The sequence below is a fragment of the Salpingoeca rosetta genome, assembly GCF_000188695.1.
Source record: "Salpingoeca rosetta unplaced genomic scaffold supercont1.17, whole genome shotgun sequence".
NCBI lineage: Eukaryota > Choanoflagellata > Craspedida > Salpingoecidae > Salpingoeca > Salpingoeca rosetta.
The window spans coordinates 1,320,147-1,333,407 of NW_004754917.1; the positions used below are offsets into that span (position 1 = coordinate 1,320,147).

At 56.2% G+C, this 13,261-nt stretch overlaps 3 protein-coding genes across 3 annotated transcripts in view; 2 read left to right on the forward strand and 1 right to left on the reverse strand.

Moving 5' to 3' along the window:
- The window catches only part of PTSG_06987 (eIF4a), a 6,287-nt gene extending 1,655 nt beyond the window's left edge, over positions 1 to 4,632 (forward strand). The window contains exons 6-20 of the mRNA XM_004992334.1: positions 284 to 422; positions 562 to 622; positions 835 to 926; positions 1,089 to 1,262; positions 1,478 to 1,557; positions 1,686 to 1,719; positions 1,918 to 2,007; positions 2,294 to 2,358; positions 2,463 to 2,622; positions 2,773 to 2,925; positions 3,261 to 3,449; positions 3,677 to 3,772; positions 3,987 to 4,076; positions 4,273 to 4,380; positions 4,549 to 4,632. Of these exons, the coding sequence (XP_004992391.1) occupies positions 284 to 422; positions 562 to 622; positions 835 to 926; positions 1,089 to 1,262; positions 1,478 to 1,557; positions 1,686 to 1,719; positions 1,918 to 2,007; positions 2,294 to 2,358; positions 2,463 to 2,622; positions 2,773 to 2,925; positions 3,261 to 3,449; positions 3,677 to 3,772; positions 3,987 to 4,076; positions 4,273 to 4,380; positions 4,549 to 4,593 (1,576 nt within the window). The 3' untranslated portion in view covers positions 4,594 to 4,632. The remainder of the gene's footprint in view (positions 1 to 283; positions 423 to 561; positions 623 to 834; positions 927 to 1,088; positions 1,263 to 1,477; positions 1,558 to 1,685; positions 1,720 to 1,917; positions 2,008 to 2,293; positions 2,359 to 2,462; positions 2,623 to 2,772; positions 2,926 to 3,260; positions 3,450 to 3,676; positions 3,773 to 3,986; positions 4,077 to 4,272; positions 4,381 to 4,548) is intronic.
- Positions 4,633 to 4,662: 30 nt separating this feature from the next.
- On the reverse strand, positions 4,663 to 10,217 carry PTSG_06988 (tyrosine phosphatase). The gene is made up of 10 exons (XM_004992335.1): positions 10,030 to 10,217; positions 8,986 to 9,651; positions 8,540 to 8,619; positions 8,035 to 8,330; positions 7,737 to 7,819; positions 6,878 to 7,555; positions 6,425 to 6,686; positions 6,058 to 6,196; positions 5,638 to 5,725; positions 4,663 to 5,510 (listed from the first exon to the last, which is right to left on the reverse strand). Exons 2-10 carry the CDS (start codon positions 9,640 to 9,642, stop codon positions 5,412 to 5,414), a joined length of 2,382 nt encoding a protein of 793 aa, XP_004992392.1. The 5' UTR covers positions 9,643 to 9,651; positions 10,030 to 10,217; the 3' UTR covers positions 4,663 to 5,411.
- A 155-nt stretch (positions 10,218 to 10,372) lies between these two features.
- On the forward strand, positions 10,373 to 12,906 carry PTSG_06989 (uncharacterized protein; the record flags this gene model as incomplete). Its single annotated transcript, XM_004992336.1, has 4 exons — positions 10,373 to 11,884; positions 12,214 to 12,290; positions 12,465 to 12,543; positions 12,809 to 12,906. Exons 1-4 carry the CDS (start codon positions 10,453 to 10,455, stop codon positions 12,904 to 12,906), a joined length of 1,686 nt encoding a protein of 561 aa, XP_004992393.1. The 5' UTR covers positions 10,373 to 10,452.
- Between the last annotated feature and the right edge of the window lie 355 nt (positions 12,907 to 13,261).

The window sequence follows — 13,261 nt, forward strand, 5'->3', positions numbered from 1 at the left end:
GGTTGTTGTTGGTTGTTTGTTTGTTGTTTGTTGTTTGTTGTTTGTTTGTGTGTGTGTGTGTGTGTTGTGTGTGTGTGTGTGTGTGTGTGTGTGTGTGTGTGTGTGTGTGTGTGTGTGTGTGTGTGTTGTGTGTGTGTGTGTGTGTGTGTGTGTGTGTGTGTGTGTGTGTGTGTCGCCCACGCTGTAGCTTCTTGCGAACAACGGCCTCCCCTTTTCACACAAAGCCATTTCCACGCCGCCCATGATGACCACGACCACGACCACGACCACGACCACGTGACAGCAAGAACGGGGTGTATCTTGGCGATGCGTACGAGATCCCATCGTCTCTTCGTGGACAGCCGCTCTTTCCTGCGTGCACCGTCAAGAACGCAGAGCTCAAGTTCAACTTTGGCGCACAGCCCTTCAAGCACAGCCCACAGGTGCGCGCTTGTGTACATGTGTGTGTATGTGTGTATATGCGCGCGTGTGTGCATGTGTGTATGTGTTGATGTGTGTGCTGTGCCGCTGTTTTCTCAACTGAGCAATGCCACGTGCGTGCGTGCGTGCGTGCGTGTACAGGGTGGCTTCAAAGCGATGAACAATCAGCCAGACGCAAACGTCACAACCGCCACCGCTGCAGGTAAAATTTTGGGCTCAAGAACAAGCGCTCGCACTCCTGTAAACCATTTGCACCACACGCACACGTACACACACACACTCACACACACTCACACACTCACACACTCACACACTCACACACACTCACACACACACACGCACACACACTCACACACACACACACACACGTACACACACACACACACACCACCGTGGGCTGTGTCGCTGGTGCAGGTGGGGCGAGCGACACATGGAAGAAGTCCAAGGGCCCTGTGGCCCTCATCCTGGAGCCATCACGTGAACTCGCGGAGCAAACGCGCGACCAGGTGCGATGTGGTTGTGGTCGTGTGTAATGATCAGGTTGACTTGAGCTACCCACGTCGCACTTCTTGGTCATGTCACAGCAATGCATCTCCCTCTCTGGGCCTGCCACTCACCCCGTTGCTATCACCATCACCATCACCATCACCACCGCCACACCGCTTTAGATCCGTGCGCTGTCGTCGTTCATCAAAGACGTGCGTGTGCGGGACTGCCTGATGATTGGTGGCACCAATGCCCGGGACCAACTCAAGGCCCTTGAGCGCGGTGTTGACGTCGTTGTTGGAACACCGGGCCGCATCGAGGACTTTGTCAAGACAGGAAAACTCGACCTCAATCGCGTACGATGATGGTGGCGGTGGTGATGATGGTGGTGGTGGTGGCGGCGGCGATGTGTTGCTTGAATAGGCGGAGTTGCTGTGCATGCTTGTGTTGCATGGCTGGGTTGTGCTCATGTGGTGGTGACCCACATGCTCATGCCCCTCTCCCTCTGTGTGTGTGTGTGTGTGTGTGTGTGTGTGTGTGTGTGTGTGTGTGTGTGTGTGTGTGTTGGCAGGTTCGCTTCTTCATTGTGGATGAGGTTGACGCCCTCCTCTCCCAGGGCCACGAACAGCTGCTCGAGCGACTCTACAACAAGTGCGTTCCATGCACTGCTCACCATGCAGCGTTATGCGTGTGTGTACGTGCGTGTGTGGGTGTGCGTGCGTGATAGTATGCGCTTGTGTGCTCACTTTTAGCATCATTGCCCATGCTTGCACTGTCAGAATGCCGAAGCAAACGGCAGGAAACCGCCTCCAGGTACCCCACTTGTGTTGATGTGTTTGCGTGTGTTTGCGTGTGTTTGCGTGTGTTTGCGTGTGTTTGCGTGTGTTTGCGTGTGTTTGCGTGTGTTTGCATGTGTTTGCATGCATTGTGAACCTTCACGACGTAAGTTGAACCTCCCCTCCCCCAAACCACCACCACCACCGTCTTCTAATCTCAACGCCCATCGTGCAGATGGTTGTGTGTTCTGCAACGCTCCATTCGCCAGCCGTGAAGAAGCTTGCAGACAAGCTCATGTACCACCCGGTTTGGGTTGATCTCAAGGTCAGCAATTGGACACACACGTGTGTGTGTGTGTGTGTGTGTGTGTGTGTGTGTGTGTGTGTGTGTGTGTGTGTGTGTGTGTGTGTGTGTGTGTGTGTGTGTGTGTGTGTGTGTGTGTGTGTGTGTGTGTGTGTGTGTGCACCTTTGTGGAGATGTGCACGGAAGTGAATGCATGTGTGCATGTCCTTTCGTGTGCGTGTGCGGATGTGTAGACTAACTTGAACCTCACTTGAACCCTTTGTCCCATCTCCATCGTCGCTGCCGTGTGCACGTGCTCGGCGTGAAGGGTCTCGACTCTGTGCCGGACACCGTCCACCACGTCGTCGTGCGCGTCGACCCAAATGCAGACAAGTGAGTCAGCGTCCTTCGCTTGACAGACAGACAGACAGACACACACACAGATACACGCACATCTGCAGCGCAGAGTCTCACGTTCACCTGTGGCGCTTTGTCAGGTCGTGGCAGAAGAAGCCTGCTGCGCTGCGAACGGACGGCGTGCATGCGGGTGACAACACGCGACCAGCGAATATGACAGCAGAGACGACGAGCGAGGCAATCAAGATCCTTAAGTTCATGTACACGCTCAAGGCGATCGACGCACACAACATGGAACAGGTGTGCTTGTGTATGTGTGTGCATATGCGTGTGCGTGTGTATGTGTGTGTTCACATGTGTGTGTGTTGAGGAAGAGAGCTGTTCGGCGTGTTCTGTTTGCAGCATTCAACATGGCTGCTGCCTCACCCCCTTCCTCCGTGTCCGTTCCAGGTGATTGTGTTCTGCCGCACGCGTCTTGATTGCGACAACCTGGAGAAGTATCTTCAAGCGCAGGACAGCCCCGGCCCCGCCCACAAGTACCCAACGCGCTGTTTGCACGGCAGCCGCGGTCCCGAGAGGCGGCAGAACCTCGAGGCATTCAAGGTGCGCTGGTTGGCTGGTTGGTTCGCTTGTTCGTGAGTGACTGTGTTGGTGGCGTCGTCGGTTTGTGAGTGTATTGGTTTGTTTGTTTGTTTGTTTGTTTGTTTGGTGAGTTGGGTTGTAAATTGTGCCTCCGTGTCCGTTGTGTTGGCATTCCTTGCTGCCATGATTGCCGCTGCTGCTGTTGTTGCTGCCGCTGTTGCTGCTCCTCCTCCTCGCCCTCCTCCTCCTCCTCCTCCTCCTCCTCGTCCTCCTCGTCCTCCGATTCTTCTCTCACGTAGTCCACCCCCCCCTTTCCTCAACTGCCATCACCACCCTCATCGTCGTCATTGCTGCAGAATGGCGAGGCGCGCATCCTCATCTGCACGGACGTGGCGGCGCGCGGGATTGACATCACGGGCATTCCGTATGTCATCAACGTCACGCTCCCCGACGAGAAGGAGAACTACGTGCATCGCATTGGCCGTGTTGGGCGAGCAGACCGCATGGGACTCGCAATCTCCCTCGTCGCAACAACACAGGAGAAGGTGCACTGAGGAGTGGGATGTCGAGTGTTGCTTGTGGATTGGAAACGGTGGTGATCCAAATCAGACATGCCTCGCCTTGTCATGTGTGTGTGTGTGTGCGCGCGCGCGTGTGTGTGTGTCTGTCTCGCGCACACTTGAAGTCACACACATTAACTCACACACGTGAACTCACTCACACACACACACACACACACACTAACACGCACACACACGCACACACGCATCAGGTGTGGTATCATACGTGCCCATCGAAGGGCAAGGGCTGCCACAACACGCGGCTCAAGTCCCAGGGTGGATGCACCATCTGGTACGACGAACCGCAGGTATGTCAAGGATTGCGCATGTGTCATGCATGCACATGTATTCAACTCAACTCTCGCATTCATCTCAACACTGTCATGCTACCATCATCATCATCATCATCATCATCATCATCATCATCATCATCATCATCATCATCCTCCTCCTCATCATCATCATCATCATCATCATCATCATCATCGTCACCATCCACCACCAATGCCTTGGCGTCAACAGCTGCTGGCTGACATTCAGGAGCACCTTGGTGTTGTCATCCCAACATCTGATGCGTCCTTCAAGATTGAGCGATCAGAGTTTGACGGGAAGGTCAGTTGCTGTTGTTATCGGTGGTAATTGGTTGCTGCATGTGTTTGGTGGCTGGGCACGTGCACTCACGGCGCCAACAGCTCTGCCTGCTCAAAATGCTGCGCTTGACTGACTGCTATGTGTGCGTGTGCGTGTGCGTGTGCGTGTGCATGTGCGTGTGCGTGTGCGTGTGCGTGTGTGTTGTATTCATGATCAGGTTGTGTATGGTGAGAAGCGCAACGCGAATGCATACGCGTTCAAAGGCCACGCTGATCTGTTGGCGCCGTCCGTCGCAGAGCTCTCCGACCTCGAGGCCCGCGCACAGGTGTGAGCTGGACGGGTGGGTGTACAGATTTGGCGCAGGCGTTGTGCAGTTGTTCCTTCAAGACCGCTCACTGACACCACACACACACACACACACACACACACACACACACACACACACACACACACACACACACACACACACACACACACACACACACACACACAGACGTCGTTTCTGGAGCTGCAGTACAAAGGCACGGCGCGTGTGTGACTGATGTGAACACACCACCACCACCACCACCACCACCACCACCACCAGCACCATTGCTGTGTTGCCGCGTGTCGTGTTTTGTGTGTTGTATTGGCTACTTGCAGCAGTAAACAGAAGGAAGACAACATGAAAGGAGGCAAGGGGGGTCAATTGGCACAGCAGCAACAACACGTGTGTGCTCATCACGCACAGAATAAGACGAGAAAGGAACAACCCCACAGCACGGCACATGTGGTGACTGTTCATCGTTCCAACTAAGCAACGGACATGCACACACCGCCATAGCCTCAACACCTCCCACGACAGCCAGCCATGCACCGGGCAATGCACCCACCAAACGTTGCTGTTGGGCACCAGATGAACGCATGATGAGAGCGCAAGGCACCACCAACACCACCGACAGGGGCTTAATAGACAGGAGCAGAGGAAGACACCGGAACCAAACAGCGAGACACAACACCATTTTGAAGCAACATAGCAGTGGTGGTTGCAACAGGAAAGTCGAAGGTGCAAGTGTGGGCCAAAAGCGGTGTGGTAGGGGCGATGACGATTAACACGCACGTGCATAAGAACACAATCACAACACACACACACACATGCACACGCACGCAAGAGTGGCAAACGTCATGCAAGCAATCAGCAAGGCAGGGGCGAAGCACGAAGAAATGAAACACAAGGGGCCCAGTATGTATTCGACCAAAGCGAAAGGAGCGAAGACGAGACATAAAGACAACAGGCAACAGCAGGAAGGGAGGAAGGTTATAGGCGCATGGTGGCTGGAATGTGGATGAGCGAGGTAGGTGTGCTACATCTTGCAATCACCGATATCTGGAAACACAGCCAACAATGGCTAGCAGTTTGATGTCGCCCACAGCCTCGCGTTTGCTCTCCTCTGCCGCAGCCCGATCCGTGACAACCTAAAGTGGTGCGTCATGCGAATGGCAGCGTGAGCCGTGAGGTGGCAGATGACAAAGCAACATGCGGCAGTTCCTTCATCAAAGTGCCTCATGGCAAGCTACCCGAAAGCAAGGCATCCGAGCCAACCTTGCGGCGTGCGGGCGGGACGGCCTTCCCCTTTGGCAGCGGCTGCATCGCCAGGGCGAGGCTGCGAGCATGGAACTTCATCCCCGTCCTGTAATGGCGCAAGGGGAGCAGAAGGGGGGGGGGGGTTGGTGGTGAGGGACGAGCGTGGTGAGGGACGAGCGTGGTGAGGGACGAGCGTGGTTGCAATGGGTGCAGCTGGTGTCGCGATGCAAGCATGACACACGCACGCGTGCGCAAACGAAAGACAAGGGCCAACGAGACAAATGAAACAAGCGCAACACAAACGACCAACAAATCAAACGAAAGGCAAGGGGGAACGAAGACACACACAGACATACACAGACATACACACACATGCGTACAAACACACACACAGACAGACAGGCAGACAGACACACACACACACACATGCACACGCACGTTGATGAGGAGAGGCCGACTGCTGCGAGGATTCCGGAAGCGCGTGTCGCCTCGGCCTCCTTCTTTAATCGCTCCTTCTCCTCCACCTCCCGCTGCTGCGCTTCACTCATGCGCACAGCAAGATCTTGCATCAGTTCCCCTGGTGGTGGTAATGACGGTGACAAGTCGGAGATGGTGGCGTGTGAGCAAGAAAGCGGCGTGTACGTGGCGACGGCGCAGGGCATGGCAGTCTTGGGGGTCACTCGACACAGAAAACTTAACAAACACACACACACACACAAAACCTAAACAAACACACATTCACACACACACACACAAAACCTAAACAAACACACATACACACACACGCACGCAGCGGGGGACGTACGTTGTGATTCGAGGGCTGTCTCAGCCTGTTGAAGGGCGAGGCTTGCGTCACGCTCCAGCTCGCGCGCGTTCTTGAGTTTTGCCTCACACCTCTTCACCTCGCCGGCGTGTCCGTCCAGCTGTGCCTCGGCCTCCTTGCGCTGCTGCACGACTGTCTCCAGCGAGGACACGGTCTTGTCGAGCTGCGCCTGCATTTCAGCGATCTTGCGCTCCGCCGCCGCGCGCTTCTCCCGCTTCTCGCGCTGGCGCTTTTCCTCCTCAGCCTGTACACACACACGCACACAGTAGGAGCAGCCATAGCAGGGGCAGCAGCATGACAGCACGCAGATCAGTGAGTGTGCGACACAAAGGAGTAGGAGGAAGACGGACGCGCAAGACGATGAATTGCTGTGATGGCAGTACCACGAGCACCAGCACCAGCACTGGCACCACTGTGGTGAGGTTGTGCGCATACCGCTGCCTCGTCGTTTGCGTAGAGCTGGCCTGCGTTTGCGTCGGCCGTCACGCCTGCTGCGTTGCCCAGCACCTCCTGGTTGAAGTACTGCTGCTGCCCGGCCATCTGCTGCCGCCGCTTCTGCTCCTCCGCGTCCACCACAGCCTGGTTGCCGTATGTCGACTGCCCCGGCAGCGCGTCGTTGTCGTACATGCCCTGCCCGGCCGTCCCCGCTGTTGTTGCCACGGGCGCACCGTACATGTCGCCAGCATCTGCCGGCGCAGGTGTGTTGTCCTCCTCTGCATCCTCGTACAACAGCTGCTGTTGTGCAATGGGCACGTGCTTCATCACGCTGTACTCGTTTGCGGGCTGCTCCCCTGCATCGTCGTCGTCGTCCTCCTCCTTGCGCTGCACCTTCTTCAGCTTGACGTGTCCAAACGGGTTGGCTGGTGGCTGCGACGACGACGCTGCTGCCGTCGGCTGCACAGGCGCCCCATACACGTCGTTCGGGTTCATTGGCCCGCCGTTCACGGGGCTGCCGTACGGGTTGTTGTCCTGCGCTGCACCGCCCTTTGCAGGCAGCATCTGTCCATACACGTCCTCCGACCCTTGCTGTTGCTGCTGCTGCTGCTGGGCTGTTGGTTGACTCTTTGGCGTGATGGGCGCCGACAGCTGTCCGTATGCACGTGCCTCCTTGGCCTGGAGAACCGCAGAGGGGGGGGGGGTGAGTGGAGGGAATGATAAGGGCGTGGTCATGGATGGGGAGGAGGACAAGATGGGTGGTGGAAAACAAGTTTTGCTTCGAAGTGGGGCATGACAGCGTCGCCAACGCAAACACACACACACGCACACACACATGCACAAATGCACATGTGCGCACCTCTGGGACTTCTTCGTAGAGATCGCCCGTGATGCCGTCCTCGTCTGTCGCTGCAGACTGCTGTTTGATCGCCCGCTCAAACGCTGCAGGAGAAAGGGGGTGGGATGGTGGTCATAGATTGGAGCAAGGTGGTGGGATGAGGGCGGGGGGGGATGAGGTGGGGTGCAAGCAGCCGACTAAGAAGGCCCAAATACACTCCTCTGCACACACACACACACACACACACACACACACACACACGCACACAGAAGCAAACACACACACAACAGCAAACACACACACAACAGCAAACACAGACCTTCTCTGTCGAATATGACGGCAGCGCTCTTTGCCTTGTCTGAGAGCGCCATGGTTGCCTCGACAAACTCGGCATAGAGGCTGCAGCCGGCGTGGGCGAGCTCAAACTGCTGCGGGTGCTGCACCAGCGCCACGCGGTCCTTGCGGATCGCCCGCACAATCTCCACGAGGTCGCACGCCTTGTTTGCCTCCAGCAGCTGGCACGCCATGTCCAGCGCAATGAGCGTCCCCGACCGTCCAACACCGGCGCTGCAGTGCGTCAACAGCGGGCCCCCGACAGACAGCTGCTGCTCAGACCTGTTAGCGCACATGAACGTGAGCATGTGTTGGGTTAGGGGGAGACGTGCGTGAATGTGTGTGTGTGAGTGTGTGTGTGTAGTTGTATGTGACAGAGTGTATGTGTGTGTGTGTGTGTGAGTTTGTCCAGTCGTGCTGGTGCCAATCATGCGCGCGGGCACTTTGAGCCTGAACGCACCCCAATCCACGTGCATGTACGCATAGTTCACCTGTGTGCGTCGCGAATGAGGTAGAGGAGATTTGTTGCATCGGGTTTGCCGTCCTCTGTCCGCGGCACGCCGTGGTCAGGCTGAACAGCAGCAGCAGCAGGGTGGAGAACAAGCATGAGAAAAGTGGAAAAGAGGGGGGAGCTGGCGACGCGGGGAGTGGTGCGCGTTGTCACAAGCAACAACAAGGACCAATGACTAACAAGCACAAACCGTTCAGCCACACGATGGGACACGCATGCATACAAACTCACAAACTCACAGACACGCATGCATACAAACTCACAAACTCACAAACTCACACACGCACACTCACACAAACTCACAAACTCACACACGCACGCACACACACACACACACACACTCACTCGCACACTGACATACTGACAAATACCCACACCCACAAACACAACTCACAGACACACTCAATCACAACACGCGAGACGTACCCAGGAGTGGTACCAGAGATGCATGACTTTTCTGGTCTGGCCGCTGGTGTGTTGGATCTCAAGCAAGGTGCGAAGGTAGCCCTTGCCCTCACTGACGGCGACGGTGCGCACAAACATGTCTGCCACCTTCACCTTCTGACCGGGCTTCGGGGCCCAGTAGCGCTCACACTTTTTGACGCCCTTCTCCACAAGGCCCGTGACCATGGCAATGCAGGTGACCTTCTCCTGCCAGATCATGCGCCACCAGTTCTTGAGGGTCGCTGGCAGAGGACCCATGGCGCAGATGTAGTACTTTGGATTGCCATCCGCGCCGCGCACGTAGTTGGCGTTGACGTATGTGGTGGCCTCGTCGCCGTTCACCATGGGCAGCACAACGCGCGTGCGGGGATCAGGGAGCACGTCCATGTGCCTGTTGAAGCGCTTGTTGCGGACCACCTCTGGAATCACGTCGCGCGGCTGCACGTTTTGGCTGAGGCCCTGGAACCCTGGCATGTCGAGCGGGGTCATGGTCCACGAGCCGCGGTCGCGCACCTCGTCCTCGTTCAGGAAGTCGGCGCCCTTGCGCTCCGGCAGGTGCATTTGAACGGAGGACATGGAGGAGAGCGACGCCAGGGAAGATGTGCTTCCCGTGCGCTTCAGTGACTTTTTCCGGCCCATCCTGGCAGTCTGGGGGTTGTCAACGTCGAGGTGCGTGCGTGCACGATGAATGCAAAGGTGGTGGTGGTGGTGAGGGTGGTGGTGGTGAGGGTGGTGGTGGTGAGGGTGGAGGAACGGAGGAAGTTTGCTGTGCAGCACATGTTTTGATGTCAGCCATTCAACACTGCAGCCATCAACGAACACAACAGAGCAGATGGCCACAGCACAACAACTACACAACAACAGCACACAGACACACCACACGTGCACGACAAACACACACACACACACACACACACACACACACACACACACACACACACACACACAACAACAACACACACACACACACACACACACACACACACACACACACACACACACACACACACACAAAAGCAAGCTCACCTTCACTGGCTTGTGCTCGCTCGCTGGCTAGCTTGGTCTGGGTGGGCGATGATGGGCGATGATACAACAACACGACAGCAAGCGAGCAAGCAACAACAATCTCGTCTGGGTTGTTGTTTTGTTGTTTGTTGTTGTTCGTGGGAGGGGGGCGGCGGTATTTTGATGTTTGTTGTGGGTGTTGATGCAGCTGCGGATAAGTTGCTGAAAACCTCCATAATTTTCCGCCACTCTCCATAACCTGAACTGGGTAATTGACCTGCCCAGTTTGGGTGCTGGTGACTGAGGTCAGTCGACTCAATGTAAGACTGAACTGAGTCGCGGTACACAACCACACACACACACACACACACACACGACAACAAACAACAACCAAGAAAACCAACAACAAGCAAGAACAGCACCCATCACCACCACACCACCGCGATGTTCTCCTCCTCGGTGCTGGCGCAGAGGATTGAGGCCTGCGATTGCAGCGCAATCCATCCATGGTCACCGGACAGCTGCGTCGTGGGAACGGCGCACATCTTTCGCAGCGCCCTGCGCAACTCCGCACCCATGTACATGTCCCTCCACGCGCTGGCGGCGCTGCTGAAGATGGACTACCGCGCCATCGCCGCCCAGAGCGAGGACATTGGGCGCCGTCGTGATTCCGCAAGACGAGAAAGGGCCAGTGTGCAAGAAATGAGCGGTGCCGACGAAGGGCGACTTGAGGAAGAAGCAGTGGGAACGGCAACACCTGGAATGGCAGCAACAACAGCAGCAGCAACAACAACTGCAGCAGCAGCAGCAACAACTGCAACTGCAACAGCAACAACAACAGCAACAGCAACAGCAACAACAACAGCAGCGGCATCAGTAGTGCCAACAGCAGACGAGGATGGCAGAGGGGCGCGGCTGCGTCGCCTCCTGCGCGCCCTGGCACGCGCACTGCGTAAGGCCTTGTTACAGGTGGCCGTGAACACTGCACACTCGTCGCTTTTCCTCTCTGGCTTGGCAGCATCCATTATCGCCAGCGTGTGCGCGCTTCGGCGCATCTTCGGCACGCTGTACGTGTGCAACTTTGGGGCGCTCCCAGGCCTGCTTGCCTCGTGGTCACTGGTACTGGAGAAGCGCAGCCGCCGCCACGACTTGGCCGTGTACGTGGCCAACATCACCGTGCGCGTGCTGTTTCGCAAGCTGCAGCAGGAAGGCGTGGTGCACGCCATCCCAGATGGGGAGCGGCTCGTGGCGTTTGTATCCCTCTTCACGCTGCTCACCGCCCAGCGACAACACTGGTCCCACCAAGGCAAGCTCATGAAGACCATCCTCCAGGTTGTGGCGAGCGACGACGAGGCTTCCGAGGTTGCTGGCGGTGGCGACGGGGTGGCAAGGACGGCTGACGGTGGCGACGAAACAGTGACGAACGCGATTGACGGAACAGTGACAAGCAGGGTTGATGAAAGTGAAGCAGGGATGGTCGTGGGAGCAGTCACCACCAGTGGTGACGGTGAAGAAGACAGTGGTGCGCAGCTGCAGCCACAGCATACCAGTGCATGGCAGAAGTTGTATCGAGCAATGACAAAGAAGGTCGCGCTACAGGCGTGGGTACAGCGACTGCTTGAGTTCCGACGGCCTCGAGACAGCCTGTGCACGCACAGGACCACGTGTGCTGCCTCCATAACAAATGGCGTGTGTCACGGCTTAAGGCTTGGTGCAGGTGCACTCCTTGCTACCGTTGCCGCGAAACTGCTGCTTGGCAAGAACCTTCACCTGTCACCACGCCTCGTTGTTGTCCTGGTCACCACAACCCCGCTCCTACGCGCCCTTCGCTGCGCTCTCAGACACAAACACCGACGCTCCGCCCCCGCCCTTCAATGTGTGTGTGTGTGTGTGTGTGTGTGTGTGTGTGTGTGTGTGTGTGTGTGTGTGTGTGTGTGTGTGTGTGTGTGTGTGTGTGTGTGTGTGTGTGTGTGTGATCGTGTGTGTGTGTGTGTGTGTGTGTGATCGTGTGTGTGTGTGTGTGTGTGTGTGTGTGTGTGTGTGTGTGTGTGTGTGTGTGTGGTCGTGTGTTGATTTTTCACAAGCGCCAACTCATCAACTTGTAACCTGTGTTTGCGATGCTGCTTGTCTCTGCGATTTAATTCATCCACCCTTCTGGTATGTCTCTTTCCCTCCCTCTCTGTGCCGCTGTCTGGATTGCATCAGCTGCTGTCGTGTCTGCGTGGATGGCGGCCGTCTTCAACACGGGGCTTGCCCACTACATCATGGGCCGCGCAGCAGAGGTGTGCACGTGTGTGTGTGTGTGTGTGCACGTGTGTGTGCACGTGTGTGTGTGTGTGTGTGTGTGTGTGTGTGTGTGTGTGTGTGTGTTTGTGTGTGCGTGTGTGCTTAGATGCAGCTACAGTCCTCATATGAAACGAATTTCAAACCCTTCTTCTTCATCACTTGTCCATCAGGCGTTCCTGGCGTCGCACATCACAGTCTCTCATTACGTCCCGACTCAAGTCATCGATGCTGCCTTGTTCGCCCTCTCTGGTCTGGTGTTGGCTTGAGTGCTCGTGTATGTGTGTGTATGTATGCGTGCACGTGTCAATGTGCGTGGGTGCATGTCTGTGTGTGCATGTCTGTGTGCACGCGTCTGTGTGTGTGTGTGTGTGTGTGTGTGTGTGTGCGTGTGCGTGTGCGTGTGTGTGTGATTGTTACTTGTATTTGCGTGTGTGCTGTCATGAGGCACCAAGCCAGTACCATCATTCCTGTGGCATTGCTGACATCATAATCACCCACCGTCTGTCCCTTGCAGCGATGGTGATTGTGCACTTTGCGGTCGCCGAACCAACATGCCTGCCCACATCATACTTTCGCTTCCTCGATCGCATGACATCAGGTGCACGGAGTTGAATGAGCGCGTGCGTGCGTGTGTGTGTGCGTGTGCGTGTGTGTATGTGTGTGCGTGTGTGTGTGTGTGTGCGTGTGTGTGTGTGTGTGTGGGAGCAATGATGAGCGGGAGAGGGTGAGACATCAATTAAGGCATACAGGCACACAAACAGGCACACAGATAGAGAGTGTGTGTGTGCGTGTTTTGTTTGTTTTGTTTTTGTTTGTTTTTTGTTGGGAGTTATCGCTCACTCTGTGTGCGCACGCACACGCGCGCGGGAGGGTTCTCCACGCTTGCATCGATCGAGACGTAGTCCGTCCTTGTTGTCATCACACAAACTCCCTGCTAGCAACGGCGAGGGACTGGATGGAATGAAAT

What these genes read in the sequence shown, in the direction of transcription:
- PTSG_06988 (XM_004992335.1), bottom strand. Translation starts at nt 9,642, where the DNA reads ATGGGCCGGAAAAAGTCACTGAAGCGCACGGGAAGCACATCTTCCCTG. An exon ending in ATCTCTGGTACCACTCCTGG is followed by an intron (nt 8,620 to 8,985) that starts GTACGTCTCGCG and finishes GCTGCTGTTCAG; the next exon opens with CCTGACCACGGCGTGCCGCG. An exon ending in CGTCATATTCGACAGAGAAG is followed by an intron (nt 7,820 to 8,034) that starts GTCTGTGTTTGC and finishes TTTCTCCTGCAG; the next exon opens with CGTTTGAGCGGGCGATCAAA.